Raw genomic sequence first — 17,934 nt, forward strand, 5'->3', positions numbered from 1 at the left:
CACAGCAAGACTCCCTGCATTTTCCCTTCTCCTCCATTACCATCCTGTTTGCATCAGATCCAAAATAAGCACTGTTTTCTTGATGGACCCAGCTCAACTTATCTTTCTGATCTTTCAGCCATTTATTTTCTTAGCTATTAAACTACTCATCCTAATCTTCATTTTGTTTCTCATTGTCTCAGGTTATCAATTCATCTAATGGGATTTCTTTTTCCTAGAACAAAAGCACTTTTTAAAAATATAACTGTAAAAAACTTTTTATTTTCCTCTTGTCATTTTCTGAGAGGTGCTTTTGAATGTACATCAGGAAAAAAAAATAATGTTCTATATACACTTATAGGAAAACACCTTGATTTTTTTAACGAAAGTAAAAATACTGTCAAGGTTTGATGGACGTGAACAGACTTTGTTGCAGGAAATTCTGGCTGTTTCTCAGCCTTTCCTGCATGGGAGTGGAGTAAGAGGGAAGACGCAGACAGTCCTCTGGGAATAGGGATAGCGCAAGATTTGGTCCAGATGAATGGCTCTCTTAAGCCAGCGTTAAGTCGGCACCCCTGTAAAGTCCACTTTGAATTCAGCAGCACATCTTTGCACCTCACCCAGCGTTCCCCGGGGCTGTTCTCCCCGCGTTCCGCCTACGGGCGCCGCATCCCAGCGCTCCGGAGCCGGGCCGGGCCCGCGCCCGCCCCTCCCGCCGCCGCCACATCCCACTTCCCCGGCCCGCCTCCCCGCCGCCGGCCACGCCCCCGCCGCGCCGCCCGCTCCCATTGGCTGGCAGTGAAGAACGGCAGGGCCCCTGGCCAATGGAACCCGCGCTGGTGCCGCGGTGGCAGCCAATGGGCTCGTGCGCCCCCCGCCCCTGCCCGTCGCGGCCGGGCGCCGGGGCTGCGCGGTGCCATTCGGAGGGCGGGCGGCGTGGGGAGCGGATGGTGCTGGCAGCGCCTCCTGGGCGCCGGCGGGGGCAGGAGCTGGAGCAAGAGCTGGCTGCGAGCATCTCCCTCCCTCCCCATCCTTCCCCCTCCGGCTTCGTGTCCCCTCGTCGTGCGCTGCCGCCGACCGCGCTGAGCCGGCAGCGCTGTACGATGTGAGCGGCCGCTGGGCTCCGCAGCGCCCCCGGTGCTCTCGACGCTGGGGCGGGCAGCGATGGCCAGAGCCTGGCGTGGAAGCAGCAGCCGCCGTCGCCGATAGGAAGCGCCGGGGGCAGCTGGGCAGGCGGCGCGGAGACTCCCTCGGGCCGTGCAGCGCTTGTCCCGCCCCGCCCCCTCCCTCCTTCCCTCCCCTCCTCCTCCTCCTCTCCCCGCGGCCGGTGCATGCGGGGCGCTGGGGGCCGAGCTCGGGTGCCCCGCAGCCGCCGGAGCGAGTGACGCGCGGGGTCTTCCGCATCCCCGCCATGTCCTCGTCCAGCACCTCGCAAACCCCCCCGTCCCACCACCAGCCCCCGCCGCAGAGGATGAGGCGCGGCGCCGCCGGGTCCCCCACCGCCGGCACGGCCGGGGGCCCCGGTAACGGCGCCGGGGGAGGCGCGGCGGGGACCAGCCGACTGCTCCAGCCCATCCGAGCTACCGTCCCGTATCAGCTCCTGCGGGGCAACCAGCACAGCCCGACTCGGTCCCCCTCCGCCTCGGTGGGCAGCAACACGGGGCCGGGGGGCGGCGGCGGGGGTCGCGGCGGAGGCAGCCCCCCACCGCCGCCCAGCGCGACGCCGCCGCTGGCGGCGGGCGGCGGCGGAGCGGAGCCGGGCAGGGTGAAGGGCAGGCAGCGGCGCTCGCCGGAGAGCGGCGGCAGCAGGAGGAGCAGCTCACCTGAGAGACGGAGCCCCAGCTCCCCAGTGTACAGAGGTAAAGCACCGGGAGAAAGCCGGTCCTGCTTCCCTGCCCCGCGGGGGTGCTGGCCGGGCTGGGGCCGCCCAGCCTCTGGGCACCCTGGGATCTGCTTTCCGCTGTCGGGGTGCGCCCTGCCTTCCCCCCGGGCCAGCGGGGGTGGGACACCGGCGGACTCCCGTCCCGACGGGAGGAGTCCCCGCTGGAGCCTTAGGGAGCGGGTCGGGGGGCGGGGGTGAGCCCTAAACCCCCCATCCCTGGGGCAGGTGTCGTGCCCGGGTTCGCTCTGCCAGGAAGCGATGGGGGGGGGGGGGGCGGGACACTTCATCCCGCCGCCCTCTCCCGGGATGGGGGGAGGCGACCCCTGAAATGTCATCCTCCTTCTTGGGCAAGGTGAGAATCCTTCTCAGGAAAAATGCCCCAGTGACCCCACCCGCGCCAGCCTCGGGAGGAGCGGAGGGGGGCGAGCCCAGGGGCCGCCGGCAGCCCCCCTCCCTGGGGGAGAAGCAGTCGGGGGCTCTGACGGCGGTGCTCCTGCCGCTTCTACCCTTGCGCTCGGGCTCTGTCAGCGGAGGTGTGTAATAGGGAAACGAGCCTAAAATTAACCCGCTTCCCTGTCTCCAGCTGTAACTATTTAGTAGGGGTGATAATGGGTTAGATTTATATCTGGGGTATCACAACCCAGCTCTGAAGTGTGTGTTAAAACCAAGCATCAAATGCTCTTCCTTTCTGTAGAACTCAATTTCTTAAAAGACTTGCATTTTTATAAGATCATAGGATAAAAAATGAGATGTTTTCAAGCAGAGGTTTCAAAACAAGGAAATTCCCGTATTGAGGTGCTTAAAAACAAGTCTTCTTGTGAATGCTTGAGACTGTAAAAAACGCAAGCAAACAAAACCCACTACAAACCAACCCAAATAACCAAAATAGGCCTGTAAAGTTTAAAATGTGAATTGATTCCCAGCAAGTCCAACTTAACCTGCATCAGGTTGTCTGTTAAATTATTGAATGTGTTAAAGTGGCAGTGGCCATCTTACCTCCCCCACTCCTTTCTGCCTTCCCCCATCACTTGAGCAGTTGAATGAATGTGACTAAACGCACTTTTTATGTTGTCCTGCTGTAGCTATCAGGTATCGCACAGCATCTCTTTCTGGGAATGCTTTCTGTGGTTCAATACCCCTTGCTTTTTCTGTCCCTTCCATAAGTCTTACTGTGTGTGATTTCTGTGGCAAATTGTGGTCTGCGTTGGGTGCCAGTATGTGTTGTAGCAGTGGAATCTTACCTTCTCCCTTTTTTAGTTTTTATGTGTAGTAAACCCTTGCTATCTGTAGTATTTGTTACTTGGGCAGATCTGTCATCAGAATCATCCTAGGTCAGGGACAGCATTTTACAAATGAGCAAAATGTCACTGCCAGTTACAAATGGAGTTAATTTGCCCTATGCATCTGCTTATGCAGATGACCTAATTGATTGTGTTATAATCAGAACAGAGATACTTCATAATGTATTTTTCAAAAAGACAGTCTGTTTCTGCAGAGCGTTTTGCATGCTTGAAAATGGAACTGAGCTTCTGTGGTTTTGATTCATTCAAGCTCTATTTAAAATTTTAAAGATCATATTTTTCCCACTGTATGGAGCACTAAATGTAGATTTCCTCTTTGCCTCTTAAACCTTTGGAAAATGCTAATGGGAAATGAGGAAAAACCAAAATATATGTGCGTACGAGTAGTGGTGGTGCTGATGATGAGCAGTAAATTATTTAATTATGGGAACCCAGAGGAAAACATTGTAGTGGTGCAGTGTATAAAGGCTACGCTTAAGGTGTATTGAAGAGGGAGGAATGTGGGCAGTTACCTGCAAGCAAGAAAAATACTGCAAAGCTGTGAAGTACTTCATTAATGTGTATGAATTTTTTGTTGGAGGGGAAATTTTAATTTTGGAAAGTGGTTTCAGTCTTCTTCATCTGTGGGCTATTTTAGCCTTAATAAATCAGACTATAAATTAGTACTGAATGACTTTTCTGTCATTAAACTTGTTTGAGCTTGCCTCCTGGTGAACCGCGTCAGCAGCACACAGAGCTTGATTTGGTTTAATGAGTGCAGTGTATAAAATCATAAACGGTCCGTCGAGAAATGCACCCTGTAATCTGTATGCACTGCAAAGAATTCCTTCCCCCTCCTCCAGGTCAAGCCAGCTGCTGCTGCAGAAGCTGACATCCTCTAGCAAATCCTGAATGAATGAATGAAAACAACGTGATCGCCCTAATAATGACCACAATTGCACACGTCAACAGCTTTATTTTACCGAAATACAGGCACCATTTTCTAGCGGGCGAGAGCAATAAGATACTCTATTTCTTCAGTCTTGCAAATGAAAAAAGGTTACCAAAGCTCCCCTTCGTCTGCCCTCCACCCTTCCCCCCAAACCTAGAGCTGCTTTTACACAATTTGGAATATAGTTCCATGCCATGGGGCAGTATTTTGTCTTTGTTTCCCTGCTTGTTCTCAGCATTTTAGTACATGATATGTGGACACTAAAAATGTGTTTGCAGTCTATATGGTGATAATAGTAGATAGAAAATTGATTGCTGAACTGGAGGACTACTGCAGTAATAATGGAGGACTTGAAAAAAAAATTTAAATATGTTCCATTTTCAGACATGGACCATTTTGCTGTGGCTTGTTAAACAATGCTACTCCAGCTATTTATAGTTGTTATCAGTATGCAAGTCTTGGGGAAGTGGCTTGATTAAGTTTTTTTGTCAGTTTTTCAAAGCCATTTCCCACTGCTGTAAAATATGAGCTTAGGCTCTAGGTTTAATCCTGTTGTTTTTCTCACCAGTGCAGGAGATGTGTTTGTCTTTGGCTCTGCAGTCTGACTTGGATTGTTTCACGAATGTGCTTGTTCTGGAGACTGCTTCTGATTCTGATGGATAGATGTTACTCTCTTAAGACACCTGTCCCCTCCCCACCTCCTTTCAGCCTTTTTCAATATAGATTCCTTGATCTGGCTATTCTACTAAGCCATTTTGTGTGGATATTTTAGTGATTTGCTAGAGGTTCTTTTATAAAGGAGATTTCTGTGAAAGCACTCCAGCTTTGAGCTTCTACAGGTCAGAGCAACTACCACTGCAGGCACTGACATCACTACTACATGAATGAAAACAGCATGATCTGTTTTTTCTCCCATCATCATGTTTTCTACACCTTCTTTCTAGTTTACTGTAAATGTTTTTGTTCTGTAGCAACACCTTGTGTTTTTAGGACTGAAACTTTCAATAATATAATATTTTCTTCTAAGCAAATTTGGGGATTTTTAGTTGTTAGGAAACCATCAATGCCAGTAGCAGTATTTGGTTAGTACTGTTACTGAATGGGTGAGAAATTGTGAATGTTATATGTATTTTTTTAAGGTGCTAAAAAAAAAAGGGAAAAAGAGGGGAAAAACCTTCTGATCTCATAGGATAAATCTGCAACGTGCAAGTGTACACCTTTCCTCTTTCTTGAAATGTATTTATTCCTTACTAGTAGATATTTTTTATGGTGTGTGCTCATGTTTTGGAGAGCTGGCAGTGGAAAAAGTGTCTGGTTGAATGTAACAACGCATGGTTTTCTTAGAGGGAATATATCTGTTAGATCTCTGAGTGCGTAAAAGTAATGTCAACAGAATCTGAAGCTATGTGGTTTATGACAAAGGGTGTTCCGGTAATAGTCCAAAGAAACCAAACCCTTGGACATGTCAAATAAAACTTGCTACTTGCTCATGGACACATCTTCTAAAGAAAAAAGCAAGTTTACTTTCTTGCCTTACCTGGATAAAATCAGAAGTTTCTGCTGTTATGTAAAGTAGCTTGTATAAATATGAGAGCGAGTTTCCTGTTTAGTTTCTTTTTTTCACAATAGGTGAATATTTTGTATACAAGGAGGGTATAAATGACTTCTGTATGATTCAGACTTAACACTGGTCTCACCAAATGCTTTGATTTGTTTAGTGTTAATTCTGGTGGTACTGCAGTATTATGCTTCATATTTTTCTAACTTTCACTTACACATTTTATAGCACAAACTTTTTTCCATATAAAATTTTAAAGACAAATGTTAGTTTTAAGGACATATGAAAAATATTGTAATCAGTTTGGCTGTGAAAGGTTCCCAATGTCTTGTACTTCCCAAAATAACTCCTGAAGCGATGCCAGCATTGGTGAGAGAAAGCAATTACAAAAGATGCAAAACAACTGCATAACCCCGTTCTGCTGTAAGAAGTATATATATCTGTTTTTAGGCTAGTGGAGGGAGGAGTGGAGTAAAACAAACAGTATTGTTGATCTCTAGACTTGTAAGGGTTATCAATATTATAAAAACACTCAAAATCTGGGCTTCAAAAAGTGGAACTATTATAGTATCCTGGATTCAAGCCATCCAATATCGTGGCATCATAAGCATTTATACCAGAAACCAAGATGATCTTTCCTTTATTTCTAACAAATGTAGGTAAGGAAGTAATTCTTGTGATGCTTCCTATTTCCTGATCCCTGAATAATAGCAGTATTCCCATAATTGTATGGCCAAAACAGTTTTGCTCCAGCTTTGTCCCTCTCTCTTCCCAAAATAGCTTTCATTGGAATATAATATGATGAAATAAAAGACCCTGGCTAAATTTAATCCAGTTGTGCTGAACTCAGAGGCTTTTTAGTTATATGTTTTAACATGACTGTAAATGAGAATGGTGTATTAGATGTCTTTAATAAATATGCTTTCTAAAACAAATAAACTGAGCTTCTTTCTGGTGTTAAACTACAGGAAAGTAAAATAGGAAAGTACTTTCTCCATTAAACTTGAATAGTACTGTAGCAAGGCATTAGCTATGAAAAAAGAACCTCCGTACCCCATGGAAAAAACCTAACTTAAAGATGTATATGTATATACCTGTTTTAAATTGCTGCTTGACCTTTAATTCTTATTCTTTGGAAATAAGCAAGTAGTTACTTGCCAACATCTGTGCATAGTAAAACAGAGGCAAATACTGAAATTTGGTTTCTGAAATTCATGGTTCCTGTGTTTTGTTGTTTTCTTTCCCATGGTGGTGGGGTGAATGGAGGTTCTTAAAATGTATTTTAAAATGCAGGGATGGTAGATCAAGGGAGTGTATCTTATAATCTTACAAAAAAAGTCACTGTTCACCAAGCCTAGACTGCTACATTGCAAAAATTCACAGTGAAAAGCCAGTTATTTTCAAAATGGGTTTGTGCTACTACTCTGTCATTATGAAAAAAATAATAAAAATAACTGATGCTGTAATTCTGAAGTTTCAGTTCAGTCTAGACTTGAAAGCTGTAGTTGTAACAATGCAAAATGTGTTGGAAATGGAGTATATGCTCCTCAGTGTTTCAGTTTAAGTGAGTATCTGAAATACATTTTCAGTGGGCCTTCACTGGTTGATTAATTATCTTCATCTGAAGAATATAATAATTATTTTTAACCTGCAGTGAAAAACGAAAGTTCCTGTTTAAATCAGTTGGCAGTTACTTCAGTAGAGAAAAGCATTGCCAACACTTGACAAAATAGGTAGTTCTTCATGGATTTCACATATGTTCACGGGAAGTTGTTAAAATAGTAGGGTTTAAGCATCAACTAGCATTTTTTAATAAGTATCTTTTATTGATGAAAAAGTGACCGTGTATTAAAGATGACTGGAAAATTTTGCTCAAGAATTTAACTGTTAATGATCATCATCTTGGTTTACTGTTAGTATTTAAATGAATGTTTATGTTAGTCTTTCAGTGCTGCCTCCCATGTAAATCTGTAGTGCTTAAACAATGGCTTAAGGCATTTTCAGGCAAGTAAAATAATATTTACGTCTCATCATTAGAAAGGATGCATCACAGCAACTTGTCAGCCTGAGATTGTGCCCTTTTCCTTTGTGTCACTGTTTTTAAGATTTGGGTTATTGCAAAATGAAGAGCATTGGAGATAACAGTGAAGGAAAATGGGTACTTAATAATCTAATTTGGAATAATTTTGAATCTGTATTTACTTCCCCAAAATTAGATAGTCCTTCAGTTATGCTTTATTTTTTTCCCATCTGATTTGACTCTGAAGTTCATCACAACTATACAACTAGTTTTGAATTGGGAATTAAATGCTAAAGTGTAGAGATAGCATTGAAGGGGATCAGAGGCTTTTGCAGTGTGGATGCCACCCTGTATCATGATACAGTGTGTAATAGCAATCCTTTGGAAGGGCAAGGCTCTCTGGTTCTTACTTTTCTGAAGCTGACATCGCATCCATGGAAGCCCTCATCCACAGCTGAAACTGAAAAACATGCACTCTCAGGAACTCTTCCCTACTGTCCCAGCTGTGTGAGTCTAGGCTTAGGACCAGAGCTGTACGGTTACGTGGCCCCCTTGGATTGTCTGGTGATAACTTTGCTCAGACAGTGTGTCCTGGTAGTAGGACAGAGGAAGGCATGTAGCACCTGGAAGTCTGTCTTGGAAGGAAACACAGCCAGGCCAAGTGGGGCTTGTTGGGGAGTGCCCTCAGTCTGCTGTCTCTGGCCTTGTAATACTTGTAATGTCTCTGCCCTGGGTGTGTTCATTCCACTTCTCCTTTGGTTTGTGCACTTCCTAGCTGCTGCTGCTGATTCCTGCCAAACTATTCTCTGAAGAAAAAACACCCAGAAAGTGTGTCTACACTCAAGCAATAACAGTTTTTTGCACAAAAAAATTGTAAATGGGGGATTAACCTAAACAGTTGATGTTAGGTCAGTGAAGATGATTGTGATGGGAAGTTTTCATTTTTTGTAGTAGCAGATCTCTTAGCCTTCCATATTAGATATTGTTGCTTTGGAGATTGTGTACACTTCCCAGTAGGTCATAAAATGTTATGAGCTTGAGTTTTGAAACCTTAATACAAGGTACTGTATTGGTTAGACCGCCTCATTTAGTGTAGCATATGTGCTGATGATAAATGATGCCACTGATGCTGGTGTTCATAAGGACTTAACTTTCCCTGTTGCTGGTGTCAAATTGAGGAGTAGCTGTTTGCAATGGATATTGTTCTCTGAATCAAATACAAATGTGCTATTAACAGCATTGGTTCTTACATGCCATTTATTTTGCACAACCTGAAACTAGTTTTACTAGTAGTACCCAAACTACGCATTCTATTTCCTCTTTAGGAAGAAAGTGTCTCATATTTGGCTCATAAGAGCAGTAGATAGTAGTTCTGTCATGGTTTTTGAATAATCTAAAATCCACTGTAGAGTATTTTCTTCTCAGTCTGCTGTGAGATAGTCTAAACAAGAATAATAATTTAAGTGTCATATTCCTTGAACAGTGCAAGTCACCTGTTTGAAGAAGGATAGCTTCAGCCTCCTTTCCTGTGCACTTAACCGCCAGGCATTTAGCACTATTGTAGACATGCTTCTGAATTTCAGGAATTAACACTTACTTCTGACTGATAGGTCATTGCAAGATGACTGGTGTTCATACTTGATTTTGAAACTAATTTCTGTAGCTAAATGAATTTTAATATTATATAGTAAGTATAAATCTGTCTTTTAGAAATGTAATTACTCAGTTGTGAACCGATTAAATGTATGACAGTGTGGGTCTTGTTATAATATGTGCCTTTTAATCTCAGGTGTTTTTGTGTTGAGCGCCTATTCTGGAGTTCTGAAAGAAATAATTAGTAAAGGTTGGCTAGCTGGATTACCTGGGTATCTACATTTTTTAAAAGTCTTCATAGTTAGAAAAAAAACCCCAAACATTTTAATATAGGTGCTTAGGCTGCAGTACCAAAAAAATTTCAAAACTGTAATAATTGCTTGACATTTTTCAGCGTTTGGAGACCAAGCTATCATTGGAAATAACGTGTTCTTACCAGGAAACAAGTTTTGGTTATTCAGTGTTCAGTTACTAGCTAATTCAATTAATTGTAGTCTGCAGAAATTACCCTGTAAATACAAACCTTATTTCAAATTATGTCATGCAGTCAGCAGTTGGCTATTAGGGAGCAGATTACTTAAGTGCAAATATAAATTCCCAGGTTTATGAACATGTAGCTCTCAGGGATAACAGTGCAGTTGCTCTTCTTAGATGAAGTGCTGTACCCGTGCTGGATCAGAAATGTTGCTGGTTAAACCTTGAAAATTTTGCACTGTGTTCCCATAACTCAGGCCACAGAGACACAGCATGGAGGAGCCAGCTCTACAAGAACTGTGGGTTTCTGTGGGTATTTAACAGGATCTCAGTACCACCCCTTCTGCACGTCACGGCAGAGCTCCCTAGCCCAGTAGGACTAAAGGTGTTGGTGATTATAGCAGGTATCAGAGTGGTGCTGTCTGTACTCTGGAAAGGTTTGGTGAGTCCAGTTCTCACACATGGAGTCAAATTCAGTCCTGAGTGTCAGCTAGTTGGTCTTTCTGGAATCTGGAGCCCTGGAAAGTACACTATGAAAACTAAGTGGTTTTGTAGTGTTGACTCTGTGAGTTAGGTGTTACACCTCCATATTCAGCGTACATTATTCTAAATCTTTGTTATATGTGATATCTTAACTTTCTCCTTTTCCAAGCAGTGAAGAGTTGAGTTGCTCACAGAAAGTTAAATCCAGATTTACGCTGAGTGCCCCGGAACAGACTTTGACCGGAGTGACTCTAAAAATACCAGCTAACTGCTGAAGAATGCAGAATGAGACTTAGGTTTACACAGTAGTTGGGAGGCTGCCAGGTTAAAGGAGAAGCTATCTTCACAGAAGTAAATTTCTGTTCAAGGTCTTAAAATCTTTATTGTTAACTGATAGCTGTGTTTGCTTAATTGTGGTGATTGATAGTGGAATACCACACTTCCTTTCTCTCATACTCTGATTCCTTTGGTATTTCACCTTCAGTGGCTCCTTTGTTATACCTGATACCCTGCCCAGAATAATCATCTTCGCAATGTTTTCTTCACCCACAAAGAAACTATAAAATACATTTTAAATACTTGCTGTTCTTTTCAAAGGAAACAAGGAAAAGTCCTAATCTGGAAGGGAAAAATTTCTCATGGGCAAAAATGTAATTAACTCATGCATGTTTAAAAGTAATGTGTATTTGAGAAGTGTCCATACAAGGAAGTGACTGGAGACACATACTCTGTGTAGGTTATTCTCCATGTGGAAGATCCAAATACACTTCAGGTGTTGTTGTAGAAAGAGAAGCTCGTTCTTTCAAAACAAGTGTGCAGTCCATACATATATTATTTAAAATATTCAGTAAAACTTGTACAGACTCACCTTCCAAAGAAGGGACTAGGCTATTCAGATGATTTGAGACTCATGGTTTTATTTAGTGGTGTGGATAGCCTTTAATATGAAGTCGAAGGATGCAGGGAGATCTTTTCATTGCAAGATTTATGGTAGAAACAGACTGGCCACATTGAAGATAGGAATTGCCAACTGTAACAACTCAAAATTTGGGAGAAGTGGAAGAAATGGGTGTGCTGACACTGTACGTAGAATGTTAGATCTTGTCTTTGTTTAGTCATGCAAGTTTGCATGCATATACAGCAAAAGAAGAAAATCCTACATAGAGGTATGTTCAAAATTCATAAATCTGGAGTAAAGCTTTGGATTTCTGAAGGAAGTAGTTTGAAAATTCGTCTAAACAGGGTTGCTCTGCCTTCAATACAAAGATAATCTGTTTTAATGAAAAATGTTAACACTATTGGAGTCTTTCAGACATCAGAAAAGTTCAAGAGTGTGATCTGATTGCATGGACACTTACCTTGAAAAGGCTGCTGGGAATAAGCAGAGAACCTGCAAGAAACAGCAGGAGGAACTGAGGAAAGAATGTCATGTTACCAATCAAAAGGTGAACCTTAGCTGGGAATTGTTAAAACACGAACAGGCTTGGACTTCGTGTTCTTTAAGACAGAAAATAAAAACAGGCAGATGGAAAAATGAGGAAAAAGTTGTAGCGTTTGGTACAAAGAAGAAAAGATCTGAGAATGATCTGAGACTGATTTGCTAGCATGTATGGTTTCAAAGTCAGCTCCAAGGAATAGTAGCTACAGTCTCAGAGGAAATAGCCCAAATACTTGGTCAATGCTTTGTGCTCACCAGAACAAAGTCTAAGAAATCGCTTTCCATAAGGACAGTGATTTTTAACTCTGAAAGATAAACCCCAAAATTGTAAATACTATAAGGATAATTTGGAATTAGGAATTACCAAGACTGTGATAAATACAGATTGCATATTTCAGTAAAGTCAGTTCAGAGATCTCCATTGCAGGATTCTGGAACAGCCTACTCAGAAACTGACACTTACATTCAAATTTCTGAGGCAGTCTTGCTAATAGGAGTGACATCATTTGAGAATAGATACCTGAGTATAGAATATACAATGCTGATGTTTTAAAAATGTGAAAAACATGTCTAGTGCTAGAGTATAGAGAACTGTCAGTGAAACTTCAGAAGACATTTGAAGGGATGGTGGAAACCAGGAAGAAATGTTAAAAAATGTTAAAATGAGCTTTCCAAAGGGTGTCATGCTAACCTGGTGGTTTTGATAAGAAAACTGATCTCCTAAACGGGAAGTAGATCTTATCTGTTTAGGCAAATTTTGAAATTAGGGTGATGAAACTGTTGATGAATATTGAGAGGTTTAATTAGTATGTAGGAAGCTTATGCAAGAAGAGTTTAAGAACCATGGGAATTGAAATAATAAGTTTAAAAAATAAGATTTAAAAGTAAAAAGTGGAAGTTTATGTATGTGAGGTTGTACTTGAGGAGAATATATTTTCCGTAAAGGAGGAGCATCTAATTTGAAAATTCTGGAGGGTGGAGTTGGGTGATGGTGGGATCTCTAAACTGCCAACATGAAGTGACTGAAAAACTGCTGGGCACAGGTCTGGTCTTGCATGAAGTGTAGCCGGCCACACAGGGTCTGCTGAGGCATTATATGGGGTACTGCCCACCATTTTGGTGCTCCACAGGTCAATAAAGGTAAAGTCAAACTGGAGCTGACTCAGAGAAGGACTCCCAGATTAGGAGTTTAACTGTGTGATGTTAAAAAAAAGTCACCTCTGAACAAAACCACAGTTGCTTTGTCAGAATCCGGGTGAACAAGGAAGGGAATGAGTGGGATTGGTTTGACAGTGTAAATATTTATATATTAAACTATAAGAAGGCCTGAAACCATCAGGAGAAAAATTTTCCTGGGTCGTTTTTCCAGTAGGAATTGTGACAAAATAGCTGCTGTAAGACTGACTGTACTCTGTTTTGAAGTGATTATGTGTTTTCAGTGCTAGCTGCGAAGTGGGCTCCAGATTTAGGAAGTTGTTCCTAGTCCTTTGTTTCTGTGTCTTAACTGATAATGAAAAAATAATTTATTTAATTGTTGAAGTTGAGCACTCTCATTTAGGCAATCATTTTTAATCTGGTTTTACATTTCTATTTTTCAATTTTTTTTTCAGAAAAATATATTATTGTTAGTGTAATTTTCTCTGGCTAGGAGAATGCTTTCTTTCTCTAATAATTGGTGAACATTATGATGGCATTGTATAGCCTATGTGCATTGATTACAGTTCTTTGTATATTTTGATTATGAAAGTAGTGAGTTGTGCCTTCTGATTTGTTTTATTCATTATTATGTCCAGCTGCATTTTGATGGAAAGAAGAATTAGATTAAAGGTTTACAAAACCCTCACTTTCTACATCTGGTTAAATTTTAAGTGTTGTTGTTATAACAAGAAAAAAAAATCCTTTCAGAGTCATGAAGTTTATTCTAAAAAAAGTGGCAGTTTCTTCAGTTGCTGGATCAACTGGGTGTGTTTATAATGACCTTCTGTATTTTAATTATTAATATCCTGGAAGGAAAAATAACACCCCAATCTTTAGTGCTGTTCTTGGTTCCCAGTTTGGTTCTCAATATTCTAGACATAGAATAGATGATTTAGCAGATCTAAATTAATGAACTAAAAGAAGGGAAATTCTCTATATCTGCTGAAGTGCCCAACAGTTAATGGGTAGTTGTTTCAGTGTGCTTTTTCCCAAGTACTTAGCTGCTGAGCTCAAATCAAATTTGTCTTAACTTTATAGTATGAGCCTTTTTTAGTTACTTTATTAAATTATACTATTTGTGTAGTATTTATATTTGAAGTAATACCCTTACAAAGAAAAACATACTCTAAAAATGTGAAATACATAAAAATTGGAAAGGTCTGGAATTAGTGTTTTTTACCTACATGGCATCCTGTTAGAAGAGTGCAAGTGTGTAGGTTACATTGGTTGAACAAAGCAGGCTTTTGTGACATGAAAAGCTACAGGTCCTATACATGCCAGCAGTAATCCTTGTTAGAAGAATAATTTAGCTTTAGTGGGCTGAAACTTTCTGCCATATGGTTTGTTTACTTTTCTTGCAGAGATTAGAGCGTTCTTTCTGTATTTGATCTCTAAGGATAATGTTGATTTTAAACAGGGGAGTTTTGCTATGAAGAAAATCTGACTTCTGAAAGACATTCATAGTCACATTTTACTTGACCGCTGGTTGGGGGGAATAAGGGACACGAGGCAGAGACCTTGCTTCAATGTACATGCATAGGCAACCAGGATTTTGAGTCATCTGCAGGTCCAGTGAAATATGCCTACAACTTCATCCATGTGTTCTGTTTCCTCTGGTATTGCCTTCCTATGTGATTGGGTGAGCAGAGCTGTACGTCCTTGAAGAGTTGTGCATGAAACCTCTGTTATGGAAGGAAATGCCTTAACCTATGGGTTGGATTCAGTGACTAATCAGAAGCCCTCTTCCCTTTCTAGATGACTTAGTCATAGCTGTAAAAGATAACTCAGTATAGTGGATTCCTAAATCCTGTACTGTGGGTCAGTGTGTGTACGATTTTCCTTTGAAGGAACAAGCTGGTTTTGTTTTATGTTGTTTTCCCAGGATAGGTTACGTCCTGTCTTGATAGACTTCTGTTTCTTGCAGTTCAGTCTGAATTGTCATAAGCCTGGTCAGGTACAAAACCAAATCTGCCCTGACTACCAGATTGTAAAATGATCTGTGTGGAAGACTGGTTTCCCTCTTCATTTTTTTTTTTTTTTTAATCCCTGAAGAATTCTGTATGTAGAAAGCATATCATTCATGGACCTGGATTTCTGAAAAAGATCTTTGCTCTCATGAAGTAGCCTGCTTTCTGCTTGTTCGGTTTTGGTTGTTGGAGCCTTGGTTAGATTTTGGTGCTGTTCTGTGCTGCCTTTTTTTTTTTCTTCAGTTAGGATGATGAGAGGAAATTAGAGTGGATTGTGTCAGTCTCTTAGTAACTTAGAATGTCATCCCTCTTCATTTTTAGTCATTCTCTCGCTTGATTTCTAAAGATAGAAACTGGGGAATAATTTCTGAAGTTGATAGAACTGAACCAAAAGCAATGTGGTGCACATAATGAAGACAGACGTTTTAAGTGGCTGAATGTAAAGTATTTTAGAGACGTATTGGAAGGTAACTTGAAAAGACTGTCTCTTCTTATATTCTCTTAGAATTATAATTTTGGTAGCAAAACACTGTACTGCCTTTTAAATGTTTGAAAAAGCTAGTATTCTTTATTTTAAGATATTAAAAAGATTAAGCAATTTAATTTGAAATTATGAAGGAAGAGTGCAGTAATTTCACATTTTTTCCTTTCAATTGCATAAAAGGGTGTTGTGGGTTTTTTTAAGATGCTATTTAAAATCCTATTTTTTATTATTTTGTATGAACAGTACATGGCAAACAGTGTGCTCTTTGTTGCTCTGCACCTTTCTGAACTGTTAATGCAGTCATGCAGCCAGTTAGCAGATTGGGTCAGAAACAAGTCTGTCAGTCACTGGCAACTGGGAAATGTCTTTGAGCCAATAGATCTCTTTACTCCTCTGGAGTAAAACTTCAGGGGACCCCAAATCCCTTGTTAATCTTTTTCATGAGAGATTTTGGCTCCAATTACAAGAGAAAAGCCTTCTTGAGAATGAAGGTTGAAATATTTTTTAGAGTGGCCTCTAAATCCTCCTTATTCTATCTTTTTCCTGGCAAAGTCATAGAGACAAGTTCTGCAAGTTAAATACGTACTAGTTGGACCATCTACCTATATAATCAGAGCAGGAAAGACCAATCAGATACACATTTAGATATCAGCACAGTGGGGTTTTTTTTTACTTGCTTAAAAAGCAAACAAACAAACAAAACACCTCCCTTGACCAGACTCTTCAGAGACAGAGTCCTTTTGAATCCAAAAATCTACTTTTGTGCTACTCAGGGAATCACTGTCCAAAGTAAGCAAGAGCAAAGATAACCCTTCTTCATGCTTGTACGGGTGTAACAGGAGGGGGGGCTTTTAACTAGGTGTAGGACAGTCATCAGTAGCTGCTGTGGGAAAGGTGACCTAAGTGATGTCAGGCCATCGTTCTTATGGGTCACTGTGGGTCACCATTCTTTAATATTCAACTTTCTATTTCTAGTTTTTGATTTCCTAGGCTGCATTCCCACATAAGTCATTATTTAAGAAGCATTCACACATGCACTTCTTCAGCTCATTGGGTTAGTAGATTTTTATAAATTTGTTGTCATATCTGGTAGGAATGTCCTAGAAATACCTGATACTATTTAATGGTGCTATACCCAGTCTCTGAACATTCTTTGAGCCAGACTGCTTGAACTCTGACTCCATGGCTCTTGAAAAGAGTCTTAAGCTGCCTAGGAAATCCATCATAGTGAGTCCTCCTAAGAGTATTTTTGGAGAAAATTCTTTTGAAGTTAATATTAATTTCCTAGGTGAAATCTGAAATTCTTAAGGAATGGATGAGTCCTAAGCTTGGACTCATTTCATTAGTAACTTGTGACCAAAAGGTTGTGCAGGGTGCTAGCAGCTAAACTGAAGAGAAACAACATCTCATGAAAATGTATTGTGGGATTTAGTACTGATAGTTCATGGTGTCTTGGGTTAATACTTAAAGAACTTTTGAGAAAAGAAACTAAGAAATTACAAGAATATTGTCTAACCTTTTGTCAGGACAGTGTCACGATTATCTGACATCAGTAGTGAGATGACAATACTCCTAGTTTGGGAGAAGAATTAATCTTATTTTTATTTTACATTTTTCACTCAGTTTGAGATGAGTCTGTGTTATCTGAGACATTCTTAGGATCATTTTAGTCTTTGAAAATCAGTTACATCTATGCGAGTGCAGGAGTGGAGGAGTTTTGGCTGAATTTGAACTGGATTTGCTAACTGTTGAAAGAACATAGGAAGAAAGGATGCTGACAGATGAACTCTGGTGGATTGAGCTGAATCAGTTTTTTTAATGCTACCAGTGCTTACTGTCAGTATTGCTCTTCTACTGCAGGTGATTCTCCTCATTGCACATGTGGCACAAAGCTTTATTTAAGCTGAAAATGGACTGTGAACATGGCTTTCAGATTATGTGCAGGTTAGCTGCCTATCCTAGATGGGAAGGCAAGCTCTTCATTTTAGAGCTCTAGCAGATGGTTTTATTTGAGCCCCATGTCCTTTTCAAAAGAGCTGTCATGTTAGCCTCTTACTGAATTACATTTTGCTGTCAGAGAAATGGAAACCTTTTTTCAGTCAGTCTAGGTGGTATAACTAGAATTCTCTTTGCTCTCAACACAGCATGCAGAATCATGATTTCATGCAGTTTATTTTAGTTGATTCCTGCTGGGAGGTAGGATCATGCTGAATTTTGCCAGCTGTAGTATTCAGGTGGACCCATGTGTCATTTTGTATAACATTAACATTCATAACTAGAATTGTGTAGCAATTTGTCCTAAATACATGCCATTAAAACTTTTGGCATATTTTAAATGACACATAGCATCACAGGATATTCTGAGTTGAAAAGGACTCACAGGGATCGAGTCCCACTCTTAAGAGAACAGCCAATACAGGGATCAAACCCACAGCCTGGGCATTATTATCATCATGGTCTAATCCACCAAGCTAATCTCAGTGGTCATGAGGTATTTTGCCTTGCTGCAAGCATATGTCTTGCTTTTTTAATTTCTGGCTAACTTCCTCAGGTAATGTTATGCTGCTTAAGTGCTGTGATCTTAAGTTTGCTTATTCTGGAGGTAGAATTGGTTTTCATATGAGATG

General features: G+C 41.2%; 1 protein-coding gene across 4 annotated transcripts in view; it reads left to right on the top strand.

Moving 5' to 3' along the window:
• Window positions 1–871: 871 nt before the first annotated feature.
• Window positions 872–17,934, top strand: part of LOC138106381 (glucocorticoid-induced transcript 1 protein-like) — a 54,113-nt gene continuing 37,050 nt past the window's right edge. For 3 of the 4 annotated variants that reach the window (XM_069006901.1, XM_069006902.1, XM_069006903.1), the window contains exon 1: window positions 872–1,838. In XM_069006901.1, the coding sequence (XP_068863002.1) occupies window positions 1,391–1,838 (448 nt within the window). In that variant the 5' untranslated portion in view covers window positions 872–1,390. The remainder of the gene's footprint in view (window positions 1,839–17,934) is intronic. The other variant, XM_069006900.1, reaches the window with a different exon arrangement.

The sequence above is a fragment of the Aphelocoma coerulescens genome, chromosome 2, assembly GCF_041296385.1.
Source record: "Aphelocoma coerulescens isolate FSJ_1873_10779 chromosome 2, UR_Acoe_1.0, whole genome shotgun sequence".
NCBI lineage: Eukaryota > Metazoa > Chordata > Aves > Passeriformes > Corvidae > Aphelocoma > Aphelocoma coerulescens.